This window comes from Spea bombifrons, chromosome 10 (genome assembly GCF_027358695.1).
Source record: "Spea bombifrons isolate aSpeBom1 chromosome 10, aSpeBom1.2.pri, whole genome shotgun sequence".
In the NCBI taxonomy this organism is placed as follows: Eukaryota; Metazoa; Chordata; class Amphibia; order Anura; family Pelobatidae; genus Spea; species Spea bombifrons.
The window spans coordinates 13,758,357-13,777,802 of record NC_071096.1 but is presented as its reverse complement, the minus strand read 5'-3'; the positions used below and the strand labels follow the sequence as shown (position 1 = coordinate 13,777,802).

At 41.7% G+C, this 19,446-nt stretch overlaps 2 protein-coding genes across 2 annotated transcripts in view; one reads left to right on the top strand and one right to left on the bottom strand.

Annotated features, from left to right (window-relative positions):
- Window positions 1–19,446, bottom strand: part of CRACR2B (calcium release activated channel regulator 2B) — a 247,844-nt gene that overhangs the window by 155,793 nt on the left and 72,605 nt on the right. The gene's annotated exons all lie outside the window — the stretch shown is intronic.
- On the top strand, window positions 9,395–18,778 carry POLR2L (RNA polymerase II, I and III subunit L). Its single transcript, XM_053448636.1, has 3 exons — window positions 9,395–9,465; window positions 17,643–17,747; window positions 18,431–18,778. The coding sequence occupies exons 2-3, from the start codon at window positions 17,653–17,655 to the stop codon at window positions 18,537–18,539; spliced, it is 204 nt and encodes a 67-aa protein (XP_053304611.1). The 5' UTR covers window positions 9,395–9,465; window positions 17,643–17,652; the 3' UTR covers window positions 18,540–18,778.

The following is a 19,446-nucleotide window of genomic DNA, read 5'->3' as shown; positions in this document are numbered from 1 at the left end:
TCTGGCGTTTTTTGCAAGGAAATCTTGGCGTTTTTCTTCAATAGAAGTCTATGGGAGAGAAAAAACGCCATGAAAAAGCCATGTGGGTTTATTGCCTTGGCGTTTTTTATGGCGTTTTTTTTCCACAGTTACAATGCAGAGGATGGACCCAGTATCTGTGTGCCCTACGAGAAATAGGCTGGAAACAAACAGTTTCACACAAAACAAAGTTCATATTGAATTTTACACCATTGGGAACAAACATGCCATTACAAACAAACATACCCAACCGGATCCTGCGTGCCAAAAGCAACAGCAAACAATTTGCACCATCATTTGGGGCCAATCTTCCTAGAGGAGCAGACATTCGGCATAAAGCATGCCTTACAAACCACAGAAAAGAGACAAAAGGGTCCGCCGGGTCGTTTAAGTAGAACTCTACCAAGTAAATGACATCAGGAGGGGCAGATACTTGCCATTTATCCCAATCCCTTTTAGCTGGGTGAAACTTCTAACTTGTAAAGGCTGGCAAAACTGCCTAAGGTCAAAAAAGCAATTTCCACAGAAAGGCTAAAACGCCAGAAAAAACTCCAGAAAAAAAGCCAAAACGCAGGAAAATGCAGTGGCAGTTTTCTTGGCGTTTTTCATCCAGAAAATAACGCAGGACAAAAACCCAAGTGGAAGCCTAGCCTTATTCTGTCATGAAACCAACAGAAATGGATGTTTTTTAATCAGTATAGATCTATGCGTTAAATGAGTATTGAGGATCATGGGAATTATAATTATAGCCAATAACTTATACCCAGATCTTTGTCCGGTAACACTCAGAACTAGTGTTATATATATATATATATTATGACAAACTGTGAGGTGTGTAGCACATAGCAATAGCTTGGCTGTATGTGGGTATAATCCTGCCTCTCCGGCAGATTACTGGCGGTTTCAATTGATCTACACAAAAATCTACTGTCTATCGATAGGGTTTAGTTCACAACATGAAATTTTACAAAGCGGATGAAACAAGTTTAAATCTTTAGTGAAGCTGGCAGGAGGCAGTAATTTAATCCCCTGAGATCACACTTGGCAAGCGTCCAGTTATGACAAAACCAATGTCCGCCACCCCATAAATACGGTGTCTACCAACCAACCCTGTGGTCTGCATTCACTGCCGGATAGGTATGCACCGATGTGATGTTATGCAGATGCTACAATTAATAAATGCCGCTTGTTTGTAGCCAACATCTGGATCAGGGACAATGGAATAAACAGAAAATCTCTTATCTAATGCACCTGCACAGTATTTGCCACACAATGGAGCGCGTTAAACATCCGAACAATGAAACCGTATATAAGCTCTAAACCTTAACCCTTCCACAGCTTAACACAACAGTCACATTCCTGAAGGAAAATGGAAAAGACATACTAAATGTTCCCGACACTCAATAAACGCGTTACTGGTGAGCACACGTGGAAAGCGAGATTTCCTTTGCAATAAATACATCTCTAATATACAAAATGTAATCGTACCCTATATATGGAGAAAGCCCAGACGGCTGCATGACATTATATATTAGAAATATGAAATAAGCATCTTCGGAGGTATCCAACACAACTGTACCAAAACACACCTGCACAGCGGCCTTAAAGGATAAGGAGGTTGTACTTCATAAAAGAAACGCAAATAAATACACTAGCTGCCCAGTTAATGTCACAAAATACCCCTATTAATGCAAAATAAATTGTGTTTTTTCAGGCATTCCTTGCACTACCACTTGTTAACCATTTCATATCCCATAATCAGAAATATAAAATAAAAATCCTAAAATTGTTAAGAAAAATAGATACCGCCATATCAGCCCAAGAGAAAAGAGGGTCTTTAGTTGAAGTTGATACCTTTTATCGGGCCAACATAGAAAAAGATGGAAAGTTGCGTACATTTTCGGGACCTCAGAGGTCATATAGAAGAAGAGACCTCTGAGGTTCCAAAAGCTTAAGTTAACTTTACACCTTTTTTTCATGTTGGGCCAATAAAAAAGCATCAACGTCAATTAAACAATTGCTAAGATTGTAACATTCAGTGAACACATCTTCAGACTCTTCTGGTGTACCATGCTATGTATACTTTATCTATAATAACATCCTTACACAATACATTGCAAATATTTACATATATATATATATATATATATATATATATATATATATATATATATATATATATATATATATATATATATATATATATATATATGTATGTAATATTCTGTTATAGCAGACACCGTGGTGACCTTGGATTATAAAAGACCCAACAACATTCAGTTTCTCCCTCAAGTTACTTTGGCCGTGCAAAACGCACTAGACTGGCTGAATGTCATTTTACTAATTTATAAACACGCAGGCGCTCTTGGGCCCTTCGTGATGCCTGATGTTTGTTAAGTACATTTTTGCAAATAAGCCCCCTTCACCCCTCGGGACAGGAGCGATGGCACCCTATAAGTGCCGTTTCCCGTATCATGAAACATAGTTACAGGGATGCTCCGCCCTTCATGTGCATTTTATAATTATTATCTAATATTTATATAGCGCCAACAATTTCCACAGCGCTTTTTACAAAACATATATTCAAGGGGTATAACAAGACTAGAACTGACAGACAAAGATAAAACGATAAATTAGGTGGAAAGAGCCCTGTTTGCAAGCTTACAATCTTGTGATGGATATGACAGCGGAGAAGTCCCTTTACATTTTTGGAGATTCTGCATTCTCCACCCTCACTTATTTTCTGTGCAAAATATGCAACCGCCAGCCAGCTCCAGCGCTGCCTCGAGAACACTCTGGGGAGGGTGTGGTCTAACAATTTTATAGGGGGAGTTTTCCTGACACCGATTGGCTGCCTAAAGCAGCCATTCAGTGGCGCATAACTACGGACCACGGAGGCGTTGAAAGTATTTTTTCCTACTTGCAGGCTGAATGAACGCATATGAAAGTACTTAGAAAACTATGTCCCGGTAAAATAGTTAAATGCTAATACCCGAAAGTTAAAAAGTAAAACCATAACGTGTGAGAAAGGGATAAACAAACCCCCGTGGAGCTGCATGGCTTCTGACACAAAGCGGAGAGAGAAAGCTCCGGAATTTATCTCAGCTTCTGAGCACCGCAACCGGGTTACGAAATAAGAAGGCATCAGCAGCAAACAACACATTTGATGCAGTATATATATATATATATATATATATATATATATATATATATATATATATATCCCTAATGCTACTTTCCCACAGATGGAATAAAATAACATTTTGTTCAGAAAGTATTTTCCTCTTAAGTTTTAGTATTCCCTTTAAGGATATAAACCCAGCTCACAACATACAGAGGAATCCACTTCTATGGCTTTCCACCAAATTGTGTTTCTAGAAAAGGTGTTAGAGTCGAAGTGTTTTAAGGCCTTGTTTACGCAGACTATTTTGTTATTTGAATTCTGTCACAATGAAGAATTGAAGGAATTAGTTTTCAATAAGACGGATAAGGCTTTTTTTGGCGAACAAGTTAAGCTGGCATTCAGCTTTTTTTTTTTTCCTTTTTTTTATATGGCTCACTCCAAGGTTCATCTTCCAGAGATGTTGTGTTCTCCGGGGCATATAAGGGAATATCAATTTTCTGTACGGTGGGGCAAAATGGTAAAAAGAAACCGGAGGCTTGTGGTCAATCACCCTTCCGTTAACCATAGGGCCCTGCGAGGCTTTGGTTTGAATTGAATACAAATCTCCAACTACTTGTATTATGCTGGTCGATTTGGAGGTTTTAGATTGATGGGAAGAGATGAAGCTGGCGTCACAGGGCAGGTACCACCTTCTGCCCACAACAGCCATGTATGTATGTGTGATCATTTGGGTTGTAATTTTTCATCAAATACAGCCATATGAAATCACATTACAGTATGTATGCGATATCCTCCAGCATTTTTGGTTGCAGTCACACGGATGTGAAATGTTGGACTCCAGTGCATTTTACTGCATCCAAATGGGTGCAGGCTTTATTTAGTTAATGACGTTCTTCTACTCCATTTTCCTCCTCCTCTTGCATTTAACATAAAAAGGAGTGTTACTTGTGCTTGTAGGCAGGGGTCAGTAAATGGAACTGGCAGGTTAGTGCTGCTGCCGGTTACCACAGTAACAGTTGTAATAATAAAGATTCCTTAATACTGCCAGTTGAATGATTGTTAGATCTGCTTGCCGGCACGCAGGAAAAATTGAGCAACCTCTGCTAACATGCATGGATCAGACATTTGATGTCACCTTTTAGAAAACCATAAACAAATATGTTTCGATAAATATATCTTTAAAAAAAAAAAAAAAAAAGCCAATGAACTTGTAACTACAGCTCCAATTACCCTCAGCCAGAATGACAGTGACGGTCGTCAGAGGTAGGGAAGAATTTGTTTTATGCCTAGATTGTGTTTCTTTGTTATAATTATGCATACAACCGCTATCTTATGTTGTTTATGGTCACCTACGTGAACTTTGTGTACAATCTACAGATTATTCGATGAACTTGACAAAAAGCGTGGCAAGTTTGACATTTATAGGGAAAATTGGGGCAAAAATCATGCTTATATTTGTACCCTTATAATATGATATGGGATGAACTTAAATTAGGCATTTATGAATAGCTTCCCTTGGTTATAAGGTTGCACAATTTTGGAAACTGACCAGCTGCCAGGGTGGAAAAACCCAACAATCAAAACATTAATTCCATTAAAAAATAAAAATCCGCTTCGGTGGTCACGGCTTCTGAGCGTCTGTTTATGTATCACATGACAAGTAAAAAATTTGACATCATTAAGGAATCATTCGTGGGAAGGGTTCAGGCATTCAACACTACCGGGAGTGATGCTTCTAACGATGTATTTAGTTTTAAAAATATTATTCCCACTGTATTTCTTTGTTTTTCGGTACCCAGCAATAAATGTATACTTTTAAAGAGGTGATACATCATCGCAATGTATTATTCCAAATAATCATTATAGCCTAACAGTATCCATTCGAAACACAATAGTAACATTCTTCACATACCTCTTCTTCTGTTCCTTAGTCGTCTCTTCTGACACTCTTTCTGCACTTTAGGCAGAATCCAGTTCCGCTTCTGTGCTTAGTTTGTCATGGACTAAAATCTCAAAGATTTCTTTATCCTCCAGATTCGTAGGATTCAATGAAAAAAACTGAAATTCAAAATACGTCATAAACTGAGAAGCTCCAATATCAGAGTAAATTCACAGTACAGCGCAAACTGCCAGCAGCTGCCCCGGTCTCTAAGAGGATGTTGTCTCGCTGCACTGAATCTCTTTAATAGACTATGAACAGAGCTCTTTAGAGATGTGCGGGGGCAGATATAGGGAGCCATAGGAGGAGTTCTAGGGAGAAACTATATGGAGAAACTGGAGTTACAGGAATATGTGTACGGAACAATAACACAAAATAACCAAATGCGTAATATGGAGTTGTTATACGACGCGATGGGAGGAGTTACTGGGACTATCAGTAATATCACCAGGCTTTATAGATATGTATACATTGATTAAGAGCTAAAGGGAGATGCTATGCATGTGAAGCCTCCATACACCCAAACCAGTGCCTGCGATGAGGCTCGTCAAAGTCCAAAGTGGAAATGCCGCTAACACAGCTTTCAGCTGCAGAGGGGTTTATTCACTAAAGGGGGACTTTAACAAGAGTTTGCAGGAGAGTTGCAGCTCTAACTCCCTCACTTCACTATTTAATATGAAGGGCCAATACTTGCAGGTTCGCCCAGCAAGAAGGGCTGAGCAGGCCCTGTACAATGTACAACTCAATGTGTAAGGAGACTTGGAAGAAATCTCACTGTTTTAACGATACATTATACAGGGCCGGCCAACTCTTCCTGCAGCAGAAACTAATTTGGTTGGACCTTCACAATGAAAAGCGTGGTCAACTACTCTCCCTACAACGAATAAACCCCATATAGCTGGACAAGCCTGCGCTGGCTTGAGTCTGACTCTTGGCACGACATTCAGGTCTTCTCCTCTGTTGAGTATGGTCCCCACACTGGCTGGCTCACATCTACAAGTGCGTGTATCTAAAGAACTTATCACTTCAACAAATACACGGGCTGTTATCTCACGGGAGCCGAGATCTGTGGCAGAAGGAGGCAGAACTAGCCTAAATAACTCATTTTCTGAAGTTCCTGCCAAAATCCAACACATTTCCAGCAAAGAGGAGTAAGTAACTTACCGACAGCTCAATACAGAATATTTAACAAGGTGGCAGCTCCCGTGATATACACATAAAGCTTGCTTCTAATATGTATGTATCGCTTATATAAATCTCTAAGCACCTTATATACTATTTAGTGCTCTCAACTGTGAAATAAAAAAAGGTATATATAAAAAAAAAATTAACAAATCTGTTTTAATCACCAAACCCTTTTCGGTGAAAAACCTATAGAAGATCTTAACACAGCAATCAGTCTATAGGAAGCAGCGTGTCCCGCAATCTCTGTGCAAACATATTGATTTATTAAATCTATCATATGTATATAAATATAATAAAATGATATATACATACATACTGTATCTCCATATATTTGCACAGATTGCATAAATTTCAGATACGGCACATTACACTTAATGCTTGTTTAGCTCTGCTGGTTTATGTATATATGTATGTATATTGACTTTAATAGACAAATACCCGCATAAAATATGCAAGATCTATGTAGATAAATATATGCACGCGTGTATGTTAATTCCAATCTCGCGTGCACCGCCAAGATTTATCCCCGATGTGTTGTGATTTCATTCCAGGACTATCCTTGGGGCAAATCTAAGCGGGTGCCTATTTTAGATCTGCTTTGTTGCATGTTTAATTTTGTGTGTTTTTGGAGGATCTCCAGAGAACTGTAAACATCTTCAGCAAATCCTTCTCCTGTATTCAATGCACAGCGTTGTAACGTGGACGCCGGCTCACAGAATAACTAACAGTAACTGCCTATGATTGCGTTTGGCTCGCTTACAAGCGTTCGGTGCGGTTTATTTGGCTCCGAGCCTCAGCTGTAATGATGCTGAAGAAGATGATATAAGAATTAACTGTTTTTTTTTAAACTCAGACTACAAACTGCAGGGATCTGGCAGCATCTTCAAATTGTTAAACACAGATAGATGGCAGACCGTGTATTTCCCAACTAATGAGTCTAGAACTGAAAGGTGGTAAATGTATTAATCCATATAGTGACTTCTAACATTTCTTCTGCCAGACTGCCCCTATAATTCATATTGTTGCTCGATGTAATCGTACTTTATTCCTCCTAGCGCTCTATCAATCTGTTCCTGTTATTACATTTTAATTTCATTCTCCTTAATAACGCGATTCCATTACAATATGAAATTACACTGTTCCCTGACTCCTCCCACTGCTCCCTACAACTCCTCCCACTGATGCATATATATTCCTATAACGCCTCCTACTGCTCCCTATAACCCCTCCCACTCTGCATATAAGTATAATACTCCTCGTATTAATCTATATAATAGCTCTTTATATTGGCTGGGCGCTGGCCACTGATTATACTTACACTTTCTGCTACTTATAACGCTTCTTATTGCCACAAACAACTGCTGCCTGTAACCCCTATCATACCTCCCAACACTCCAAAGGAGGAAACGTTTGTTTTAGAGACATTGCTGGGATCGTTTAGTGTGACTTTGTGACCTGTTGATGTGATTTATATAATGAAGTAATGTATGTAGGAGAAACTTACAGAAACATTATGGTAACGGTTATGGCTGTAGAGCGCTGTGATACTCCCAGCGACCTTATGAGATAATAGAGATGACAGAGATCAGGGGAGGAAAGAGGAACAGGGGGATTTGGGTCCCCTATATTACTGCTCCTTGTACCTCCTGGTATTATTCTGTGCACTTATGGAGTGTGACTGCTCCCTCCGACTCCTATTATCACCCAGCGTGACTGCTCCCTCCGACTCCTTCTATTATCACCCAGTGTGACTGCTCCCTCCGATTCCTTCTGTTACCCAGCGTGACTGCTCCTTCCAACTCCTATTACCCAGAGTGACTGCTCACTCAAACTCCTATTATTACGAAGTATAAATACTCCCTATAACTGCTCCTATTGTTTCACATACCTTCATACTATTGTTGTAAATAGCTATTTAGTGCGCTCTTTCCACTATAATATAGTAATACAGTAATAAATAACAAGCAGAACTGTGGTATTACTGGTGTTCCCTAAGATGGACCCAAACAGCTCAGCTTCTGGATCCATTAAGATATCAATTGAAAACCCCCTGGCAGCAGCAACAAGCTTAGAAGAGGACTTGTCGAGATCAGCAGGACTGAGTCCGTATACATGTAATAAAGTCTGATCCCAGGAGCGCCTTCAGAACCGGGGAATTAGTGAATGGGGTTTACCTGCCGTCCACCTGCTTAGGAGGTTTGTGATTAGAGGCACTAGCCTCTTCCTAGGCGTTGCATGGCAGGATGTATATACAGTATGTTATAATACATTAGATGGATATCACCCATACAGTAAATTTATATTTCACATTAAAATGTACAGAACACATACATCCACTACAGCCGCCCCAGATCAGTTTAATGTAAAGCAAATGTGTATAAAATGCATGTTATCAGTGGAAACCAAGCCCTGCATATACATTCTTTATATCAGGCTTTGTATAATGCATACAGTGTATTTCTATTTCAGATTAAAATATACAGAGTGCATGCAGCCCCTAGGCATTTCTATATAATAACAGAGTGTATACAATGTGTGCATTCAGTGCTGGCTGCCCCTGTATATTTATATTAAAGTATAACACATACAATGTCCACCATATAATATTACAGTATACAACATATGTATTCAGCGCCGGCTGCCCCTGTATATTAAACATTAAAGAGCATCCCCTGTACAGCGCTACGGAGTATGATGGCGCTATATGTCTCTCATAATAATGTAATCTATACATCGGAGGTCACCTGCCCCTGTGCATTTCTACTCGGTAAGGGGCGATATATACCGCCCGCTGCCTCGGTGTATAGTGTATCCCCGTAATCCGTGCCGCCTCTCCCGTGTGCGAACTTGTTGATTGCAGCTGCACGGGACTTGCACTTGTTGTATGTGCGCGGCGAGCACCGGCTGTATACCCCACGCGGACACGGCATGTCACGGACACGGTACACAGAGCGGAGCTTTGACTGTTACCTGCAGCAGCGGCCGCTGTCCCGGACTCCTAACCTGATGCTCTCCGCAAAAGCCTCCCTTCTCCGGAGCAGCGCTCGCCAGCTCGTGCAGTGTGACCTCCCGGGCGGCAGAGGGCGAGCTGACACGTGCCAGGACTTCGTTTCTCGCTATAGGAACTGGAAGCGGCCGGGGAAGGAGAGTCACGTGGGAGGCGTAGTGTGCGGCTGTGAGTACCGGGTGCGCGGCGGAGGTGGGTAATACACGTGTTTGGTCTTCATACCGGGACACCGGTAATAATGATAATAATAATAATTAATGATTACAGTGATGGAAGTGGGAAGCGGAGGGGGTTTTATGTGTTTGGGATCCGCTGTGAGCCGAGGTGCGCGGGCATGTCGCTTTACTGGTTACGCCGATGTGCCGACTGCAGAAGCCAGCTTGGCGTCAGGATGACTCTGGCTTACTATATAACGTTATCTGTCCGTGCGGCACCGGAGGCATCACCCCCCCCCCATGTTACCGACCAGCACCGGTAAAGTGCCGCCCCTCACACAAGCCATTGTCATACGTTATGAGGGTCTATGATGCCGAGTTTCTGATGTAAGGAGGACTAAGTTGTCCCTGAATAATGCATAGTAATAACATGTGAGATAACATCACGTATGTTAAAAGTGTATTATGCAGGCTGTCTTAGTCATATTCACCAGGGTTCCCGCTTTGCACGGCGTAAGGAAGTTATTTACATGTTTCACATCAACTCTAAACTGCTCAGTGCTCTAGAACCGAGCTCTAGAACCGAGCTCTAGAACCTCAGTACTCAAGGGCTGTAAAGAGGTTCTGATGTCTGGATACCCCAGTGATAGATATCTCCAGGGCTCGACAAACCCCACGTCACTGTATGTATGTATGTATGTATGTATACATGTTACGGAGTGTGTTCATAGGTGTGCAAGTATAAATGTTACTGAGCATGTGTGTGTGTGTGTGTGTTTGCGTGTTACTGAGTGTGTTAGTGTGTGTGTGTGTTAGCGTGTTACTAAGTGTGAGTGTGTGTTCATAGGTGGGCTAATTAGTATCATGGGGGGTGGAGATGGGAGACTGGCTACTACTCCCCCCCAAAACAAATTTGTTGCCCCCTGCGTCTGCTCTATCCCGCACGTCTCTGTGTTTGTGATCATGGAGCACTCCGTACCCTGCCAGACGCCGATATCCAGATACATGAAGCCGATAAATGTTTATTAGGAGGCGTCCAGGATTCCCAGTGTGATTGTAGTTTAGGACACGTTTTCAGTAGCAGATGGAGTCGTATGCTGTCTGATTGGTTGAACATTTTCATTGCAGATTAATGATCCCTGGCCTTAATATTTTCTCCAATTTATGTTCGCGTGCTAAAAATACAGTAATCCAGTGATTTGTCAAGGGTCTGTGTAAATACTATGTTTGGAACAAATTCACTTGACTTATGTGGCCTGCTACAGAATTTTAGTTACTTAATTTGACTACTCCTGAGATAGATATCATGTGTGTGTATATATGATACATATATATTTTATAGCTGACTTCCAACTTTTGTTACGATGTACAAATTGAGGTTGCCCTGTGGCCCCAATCCTGGCTGTGATATGTAACCCAGCTTCGGGTGCCACTGAGCTACTTAACAGGTTCTTCAGGAATCTAAAGTGTTAATTTCTCTTATAATATACTTGCTATTTACTAAACTTGTCTGGATAGACCAACCCAGGTGTTTGAAATCCATCAGGAATATATATATATATATATATCTTCTCACTGAGCTAATCTCATTACTATGCTTTATTTCCATGAATGAGAAGTTATTATGCCTGATGGGTAGAATTGTTAACTCATTGAAAGCCACGTAAGGAACTGTAGACACGGAAGGTCACTTGCGAGAGGAACCCTGCTTCTCCTTGTTTAACCCCTTCAAGACAAAGGCTGATTTTACTTTTTGTACCCTTTGTGACAATGGCCTTTTTAACATTTCTGCGCTGCTTGTGTTTAGGTGTAATTTTCTTCTTTCCCGTTTACTGAACCCACACACATTAGATATTGTTTTTTTCAGGACAAGAAGGGCTTTCTTTAGATGACATTGTGTTGATTGTATCATATTATTTACTATTAAAAAAATTATAAAATATGGTGAAAAATTTAGAAAAAAATGACTGTTTCTAACTTTTAGTTGAAAAATCTTTTACTCATCTATAAAAGGTAATAAAAACCTGCTAAATAGATTCTACTATTTGTCCTGAGTTTAGAAATACCCAATGTTTTTATGTTTTTTTTCTTTTTTCTACCCATTATGGGGCAATAAGTACAGGTAGCGTTTTGCTATTTCAAAGCCATTTTTTCCAAATCTGGTAATTCTTCCCCCCCTTGTGCCATTTCGGGTATCTTTGAAGCCGGCCAATGCAATTTACCCCATCAAGTCATATATTTTTGAAAACTAGACAGCCCAGGGTATTCCAAATGCTAGTACCGTATTTTAACTCTTTCCATGCACCATATCTACCACCAGTCTTTGTCAAACTTTATGGTAGTCATTTTTTTGCATTTGTTTTGTCATACACATTTTACTTCAGGTATGAATTAAAATGTTCTCGTTTATGTCACTATCACAAAACACCCCAATATGTGTTCAGCAACATCTCCTGAGCGCAGCGATACCCCACATGAATGATTTTGCCTGGCTGTTTTGGGGCAAAAGGGCCACATTTGGGGCATGCGCTTTTTTCAATGTTGAACTTTGGCATTTGGGATCCACTGCCCATGCCCTATTTGGTACATCTTTGAGCCGGGCCATTTCAGTGTGCCCAACAAAACCATATATTTTTCAAAACTAGACACCACAGGGTATTTTAAATGCTGGTATTTAACTCTTTGCATGCACACATTTTACCACCAGCATTTTTTCAAAGTTTGCAGTAATATTTTTGTGTGTGTATTTTTCCCACACACACCTACTTTATGTATGAATTTACAGCTCCTGGTATATGCCGCTGTCACACGACACCCCATAATGTGTTCAGCAACATCTCCTGAGTGCAGTGATACCCCACATGCATGGGTTTGTCATTTTTTGGGGGAACTAAAAGGCCACATTTGGTACGTGTGCATTTTTCTAATTGGAAATTAGATGTGTGGCCATCCTTCCCCCCGTGTTAATTGGGACGTTGTTGAACCTGGCCCATTCAATTTACCCCATCAAATCATACATTTTTTAAAAGTAGACACCCCACGGGCATTTAATATGCCAGTATTTTAACTCTTTCCATGCGAGAATTGTTTTAAGCTAATATGCTAATTTTAGGACTTGCTCACAAAAATATATTTTTAATATATATTTTTTTTTATTATTATTATTTTTAAAAAAAAATTTAACATTTTTTTTCAACTTGGAGGTTCCCCTGATAGTGACATCAGTGGGAAATGATTTTTAAATTTTACTGTTTTTTTACTATTTTTTTCTAATTATTATTAATTTTATTTTATTTTTTAATTTATTTTTACTAATCACACTGTGATTAGAAAGCTGGGCTCCATTGACTTGCATGGTGAATGCAGTACCTGTATTCAACCTGCAAGTGGAGCCAAAGTTCTCTAGATGGTCTGGACCATCTAGCAAACTTTTAAAATTTGTGGTTCCTGTTACAGGACAGCGGCCATCTTCCTTGATGGCGAAGATTGCTGGCAGCTGCGGCTGTGACCGCTCTCCGGAGCGGTCACAGCCCATCAAAAGGTTAGTGTTTGGTGTCGCTGGATGCCTCCTGATCGAGGCATTCCAGCGACACCATTTAAGTTTAGGAGGCGATCGTCGATCGCCTCCTAAACGCTTTTAAAACGGGCGTCCGCCGCCATACAAAGTATGGCGGATGTTGACGCCCCGTGGAGGGGCCAGAGATGGCCCCTTCGTGCCGATCGCGGCGTTGCTGAATGCCTCGAGGTCGAGGCATTCAGCAACGCTTTTTGGGTGCAGAAAGCGATAGTAGATCGCTTTCTGCACCCGTTTAAAGACGTGCCGGTCCTGGCACGTCAATTGTCGTAAAGCACATGCTTTTCCGTGCCGTGCCAGGACCGGCAATTGTCATTAAGGGGTTAAAGTCATGTCACTGCCCCTCTAATCTTTATTATTATTTTGTAGGGCTGCAACTAACGATTATTTTAATAATCGATTAGTTGGCCGATTATTTTGTCGATTAATCGGATAAAAAAATACATTATTTTAAATTGAAGAAAAATTGCAATAAAAAACGTACAATTTACACTTTCATCTCTTTATTGCAATGGCCTCTCTCTATTCACCTTCTTATTTTACTGACATAATAATAAAAGCTACAAGAACCCAAACACAGTGCTTCTCAAACTAGGTTTTAATACAAAGTTATTAGTAAATATTAATTCATATGTTAACTATTTTTCATATTTAATAAAAACTGAGAAAAAAGCCTTGTTTAAATTTTTTTATTTACCAAACTGCCCCAGTTATGCACATCTGACCCCCAGCTTGCCACTCTGCCCCCATATATGCCTTATACCTCTTATATGCCAGATTCCACTGTGCCCCCTGATATGCCACTGTGCCCCTGATATGCCTTATACTCCTTATATGCCAGTGATATGCAACTGAGCCCCCTGATATACCTTTTACCCCCAGATTTGTATTATGCCCCCCTGATATGCCTAATATCGATGTCTTATACCCCCTATATGCCACTGAGCCCCCTGATATACCTTTTACCCCCAGATATGTTTATGCACCCCTGATATGCCTAATATCCATATGCCTTATACCCCCTATATGCCCTAAAAATTCATAATACCCCCCATACGCCACTATAACTCACCCATACACCACTCTGGCTTCTCCCCCTCCCATACACCACTCTGGCTCCTCCCCTCCCATTCACCACACTGGCTCCTCCCCCTCCCAAACACCACTCTGGCTCCTCCCCCTCTCATACTCCACTCTGCCTCCTCCCCCCTCCCATACACCACTCTGCCTCCTCCCCCGCCCATACATCACTTTGGCTCCTCCCCTCCCATACATCACTTTGCCTCCTCCCCCTCCCATATACCACTCTGCCTCCTCCCCTCCCATACATCACTTTGGCTCCTCCCCCTCCCATACTCCACTCTGCCTCCTCCCATACACCACTCTGGCTCCTCCCCCTCCCATACTCCACTCTGGCTCCTCCCATACTCCACTCTGCCTCCTCCCATACATCACATTGGCTCCTCCCCCTCCCATACATCACTTTGCCTCCTCCCCCCCTCCCATACTCCACTCTGCCTCCTGTGAACCTCCATTTCTGACAAGACACCAGGGAGCCGGGTAGAGAGGCAGAGTGGCGTATGAGAGGGGGAGGAGCCAGAGTGGTGTATTGGAGGGTGGCTCCCATACACCCCTCTGACTCCTCCCCCCTCCCATACACCGCTCTGCCTCTCTACCCGGCTTCGTTACTGAAGGCACTTTCATTGCAGCTTCATAGAAGCCACAGTGTAAGTGAAGGGCAGTAACGGAGTCTGTCTGTGCGATGCAGACCCTCACCGGCTATCAGAGAGGATGATTCTCTGTCAGCCGGTGGGGGTCTGCATCGCAGACAGTGAGGGGAATCCAGGTCCCCTGCAGCGTTGCGGGGGATCTGGATTCCGGTGTTATAATCCGATCTCTGTTTGAGGTCGGATTATATAAGGAGAGGAGTTATTTGCTCTGAAAAAAACCTCTTTTTATAATCGATAAAAATCGATCCGATTAATCGATGATGAAATTCGTTGACAACGATTTTTATTATCGATTTTATAGATTAGTTGTTTCAGCCCTATTATTTTGCATTAGCTCTGATATGTAAGCTTGCTATGTTCTCTGTGATGCAGGAAATAGGGACCATCAGAAAAAATATATACCTTATAGTCCATTTTCCAAGGACACTGGTGCATTTTACTGCATGTAGATCTGTGCGGACGTTCTTTACTTTATTGGAGGTAAAAAAAATTTTTGGCTCCTCCCACAGCTGTCTGCTGAAAGTAGGGAGCGTACCTCAGTATGCTGCCTGCATGTGCTCAGTAGATGCGTACGATTGGCTTCAGTTGAAATGCTACTCAGCACGAGGAAGAAGGCAGCCAAGAGAGGAGTTAAATGAGGCCCAAGTTGTGTAGTTTTCTAACTCCGATAACTAAAGAATGCATGTCCCAATTTATATGCAATACAATGCACCGGGTTCCATGCAAAATTGACTCCAATTTGTGTCAGTAGACCGTTCCTTTTATTTTGTGTCTTCAGAGATTCAATTATTAACATAAGAAAGGTTCTCACAGTATTTAATTTGCTCCTTGTCTCAACTAGTGTTTCTTTCTGTTGTTTTTACCTACATTGCCATGTTTTATGTCCAAACACAACGTACAGTCACAGATGTTGAAAATATCCGTGTGTTAGTGTGTGTGTGTGTTGTGTATGCGTGTGTGTGTGTTAGACTGCCGGTTAAAACATGTAGATTATAATGAGTTTAAGCTAATTTCCATATCAGTAAACGATCACCGTAGTAATTGGCACATCTTATAGCAGTATAGTTTTTATAAAATGTTTTTTTTCTTCACATCTGTATGTTTGCAGGTAGTATGCGTGGATTATGCTGCTGATGGCTTTATTCTTTGATATATTTCACCATATCGACCAATTGATTATTCTCTTCTGCCAGTCATGCCTATAAATCTCTGTATAGTATAATTCAATTTAGTCTTCTGTCGCACGCACTCAATTGTTGTGAAATGTCTAATTAGCATAATAGTATTTAGAATGCCTTCATCTAAACACAGGCGCGGGTTTGATTGAGGGATATGGCCATGCGGCGTCTGTGTGTTGCCTTTGTGGTGACAAAAGACTTTGGGGTTATTCACTGAAGGAGAAATGTTGCAGTTTCAATCCACTGACTTCAGTATACCAGGGGTTTGGTCTATTTGTAGGAGCCATTATATATATATATACACACACACACACATACACCCCGTATTTGCTCGATTATAAGATGACCCCCCTCAGCATCTGAATATTAAGTTAGGGGGAAAAAAGCCTGAATATAAGACGACCCTATAGGAAAACAGTTTTACCAGTAAATGTTAATTCATGTAAACTATTTTTTTTAAATAAAAGCTATGATTGAGAAAAATATCTTGTTTTTAATTCCTTTTATTTTCCAGCCTGCCCCCCAGTTATGCACATCTGCCCCCTGGCTTGTCACTCTGCCCCAGAAATGCCTTATACCCCTATATGCCACTGTGCTCCGTGATATGCTTTTTAACCGTCTAAATGCCACTCGGCCCCATGATATGCCTTTTCGTGCCACTCTGCCTCCAAAAATGTCTTATATCCCTATATGCCACTCTGGCATTTAGGGGGTTAAAAGGCATATTATGGGGCAGAGTGGCATATAGGGTGGTATAAGGCATTTTAGGAGGCAGAGTGGCATATAGAGGGTTAAAATGCATTTCTGGAGGCAGAGTGGCCTTAAGGGGGTTAAAAGGCGTATCAGAGCACTCTGCCTACAGAAATGCCTTATGCCCCCCCATTTAACACCCCCCCCCCAACAAAATCTTACCGGTGCTTCGGACTCCCCGGTGTATTGCCCGGGCAGCGTGTAGATGTCTACGTCCATCACGCAGATCTTCCCGGGCTGTCAGAGACAATTCCCCGGTGAGGGGAACTCTGATCTCTGATAGCCGGGGAAGGTCTGCGCGATGGACACAGACAACCCCCGCTGCTAACCGGACCTCCTTCCGGCTGCAGCGGAAGTTGTCTACGCGAATCGCGTAGATCCCCGTCTACACTCCGGGGACTCAGAAGCATCGGTGAGTTATTGGAGACTGGAGGATCCAGGTCCCCTGCAGCGCTGCGGGGGATCTGGATCTTAGTCTCATAGTCAGACCTATTTGAGGTCTGATTAGAAGACGACCCCAGAGCATTTGCTCTGAAAAAAACCTTGTCTTATAATCGAGCAAATACGGTATATATACATTACGGAGATCTCACGGATTTCTCTATGCATTATGTGGAACCAACCAACCAACCAACCAACCAAGCTCGTCCTGCAGGAGTACCTCGCTGGGGTTGGTTCTGGTAATGCATAGTGACGTTGGTGAGTAAAATGATCAGTAAACGTTTTTACGCCTGTTGATAATTCCCGTTTCCTAGTCATCCCATCAAGCCAGTGACGAAAACTGGATGATAAGAGCCCCAGCTGCCTACCACTTTCTAACGCTTAATGTTATAATGGATAAAGAGCGCTTGTTCTGCGACCCCCAGAGTGTTACGCGAGTTACGCATTATTTTATGGATCATAACCCATATTGTTCTGTAGCGCTACAGACATATTTACTCTTATTTACCACGTTTTGTATGTGTTTTCTGCCTCCCAACAGGATCGTAAAGATGATTATCCCAGTCAGATGTTTCACTTGTGGAAAAATTGTTGGGAATAAATGGGAAGCATATCTTGGGCTCCTGCAGGCGGAGTATACCGAAGGGTAAGATGACTAAAATATCTGCGGGTTACTATAAAACTCCTCAGATTTGAGATTTTTAGGTTGCTAACTGTAAACCATGCGAAGCGTGAGCGCGGGGAAAGCCTGTTTGCTGCTGACCAGAGACATGGAAGGCCCTGCACCTAATCCCTGTCACTTCTGGAGCAAATCACTTGCATGAGAACAGGCAGCTGTCGGTAGCGAAGCATTTATCAGTATCAACCTCTGCCGGTCATCTCCACGAGTTCATCACATGGGCAAAGAAAGGGCTAAATAGCATCTGTTGCTTAATGATCACAAATCTCCTCTTCCAAAAATGATGCACACATTTTGTCCCTTAGATGGATGAAAACCCTAAGCAGATGGCCTGTGTCCAACTCAATATATTGTATACATGGAGGGGGGTCATATATAAATATACAAGGGCGGTGTTTCCTGGAAATAATATAGTTTGAATGGATTCCCTAAATGGGAGGAAAATGACTGCTGAAGAAAGACATGGTGAAATTGTTGACAAAGCTATCATACTCCAGTGAAGAACCATTAATTCAGGACTGCTGTACCGCACATGCTCCATTGTACTGTCTTTGAAGTACAATGGAGATGGAGATGAAGTCGTCTTATTATTTGCTGTACCATTCCTTGTTTTATGTCTGCTTTACATTATATGTTCTATGTCTGCACAGTGATGCACTGGATGCGTTGGGTCTGAAGAGATACTGCTGTCGCCGCATGTTGCTCGCCCACGTAGATCTGATTGAGAAACTTCTGAACTATGCGCCTTTGGAGAAGTGAGAAGGATTCTCCTTAGGAGGAACACTTACTGAGAACCTGTTTTCTTTAGTAGTACACAAGAATGATGCCAACACCAACCACAGTTACTGCTCTAAAACGGCAAACATCCATACGGACAAATCTTAGTGCTTCTCCCAAAATGGACTACAGCAAACACCTTCCCCATTCCAGAAATGTCTACGTAAACTGTTTGCGAAGTTGACTTGTATTTAATAAATCATTTTGTTAATAAAAACCAAGACAGAGATCTAGTTTTTGTTGCTGGTTAAGATAACACACCAACGGAACATTGTTTTGGGCTGTTCCAAAAATGTTTCTCATTTCTGTGTTCATAAAACTGTTCCTGTACCGGTGGGGTTATCATAGTCTTTAATCCCGGTAGATGGGATTCAAACTGTGCCAATTCTAAGTGAGAATTTTGCACAACTGATAAAGTACATTTTCCCATTGATCATCTTCAATGTAAGTGGCTGTGCAGATAACTCAACTAACAGCAGTAAATATTATTAAGGTAGTGACAATGATTGTGAAAACCAGCTTGTCAAGTTGTTTCCATAAAACATGGCGTAGATAAACCCTCGCATAGAGGCGAATCTCATGTATTGAGGACTGCACCAAGGAACATGCGTAATAAAGGCACCTAGCCGTGCAAAATCACTTCATGCAGGGTAACCATTGCCTGCGCTGTCGGGACGGTGCAGAAGTGTCCCGGATTGTCACGTTTACATGATGGTGTCTGGAAGTGTAAATGACACCGGTCCCGATGCTGTAATTACATTTTGGTAAAACCACTAAAGGGACAGTCATGCTTCAGCCCCTTGACTTCACCATACATTACAAAGGGCCAACCCCAGTGAGCTACTGCTGCAGAAAGGCCCTGGAGAATGTATAGTTTAATCGGTAATAT

What these genes read in the sequence shown, in the direction of transcription:
- POLR2L (XM_053448636.1), top strand. Translation starts at nt 17,653, where the DNA reads ATGATTATCCCAGTCAGATGTTTCACTTGTGGAAAAATTGTTGGGAAT. An exon ending in CAGGCGGAGTATACCGAAGG is followed by an intron (nt 17,748 to 18,430) that starts GTAAGATGACTA and finishes ATGTCTGCACAG; the next exon opens with TGATGCACTGGATGCGTTGG.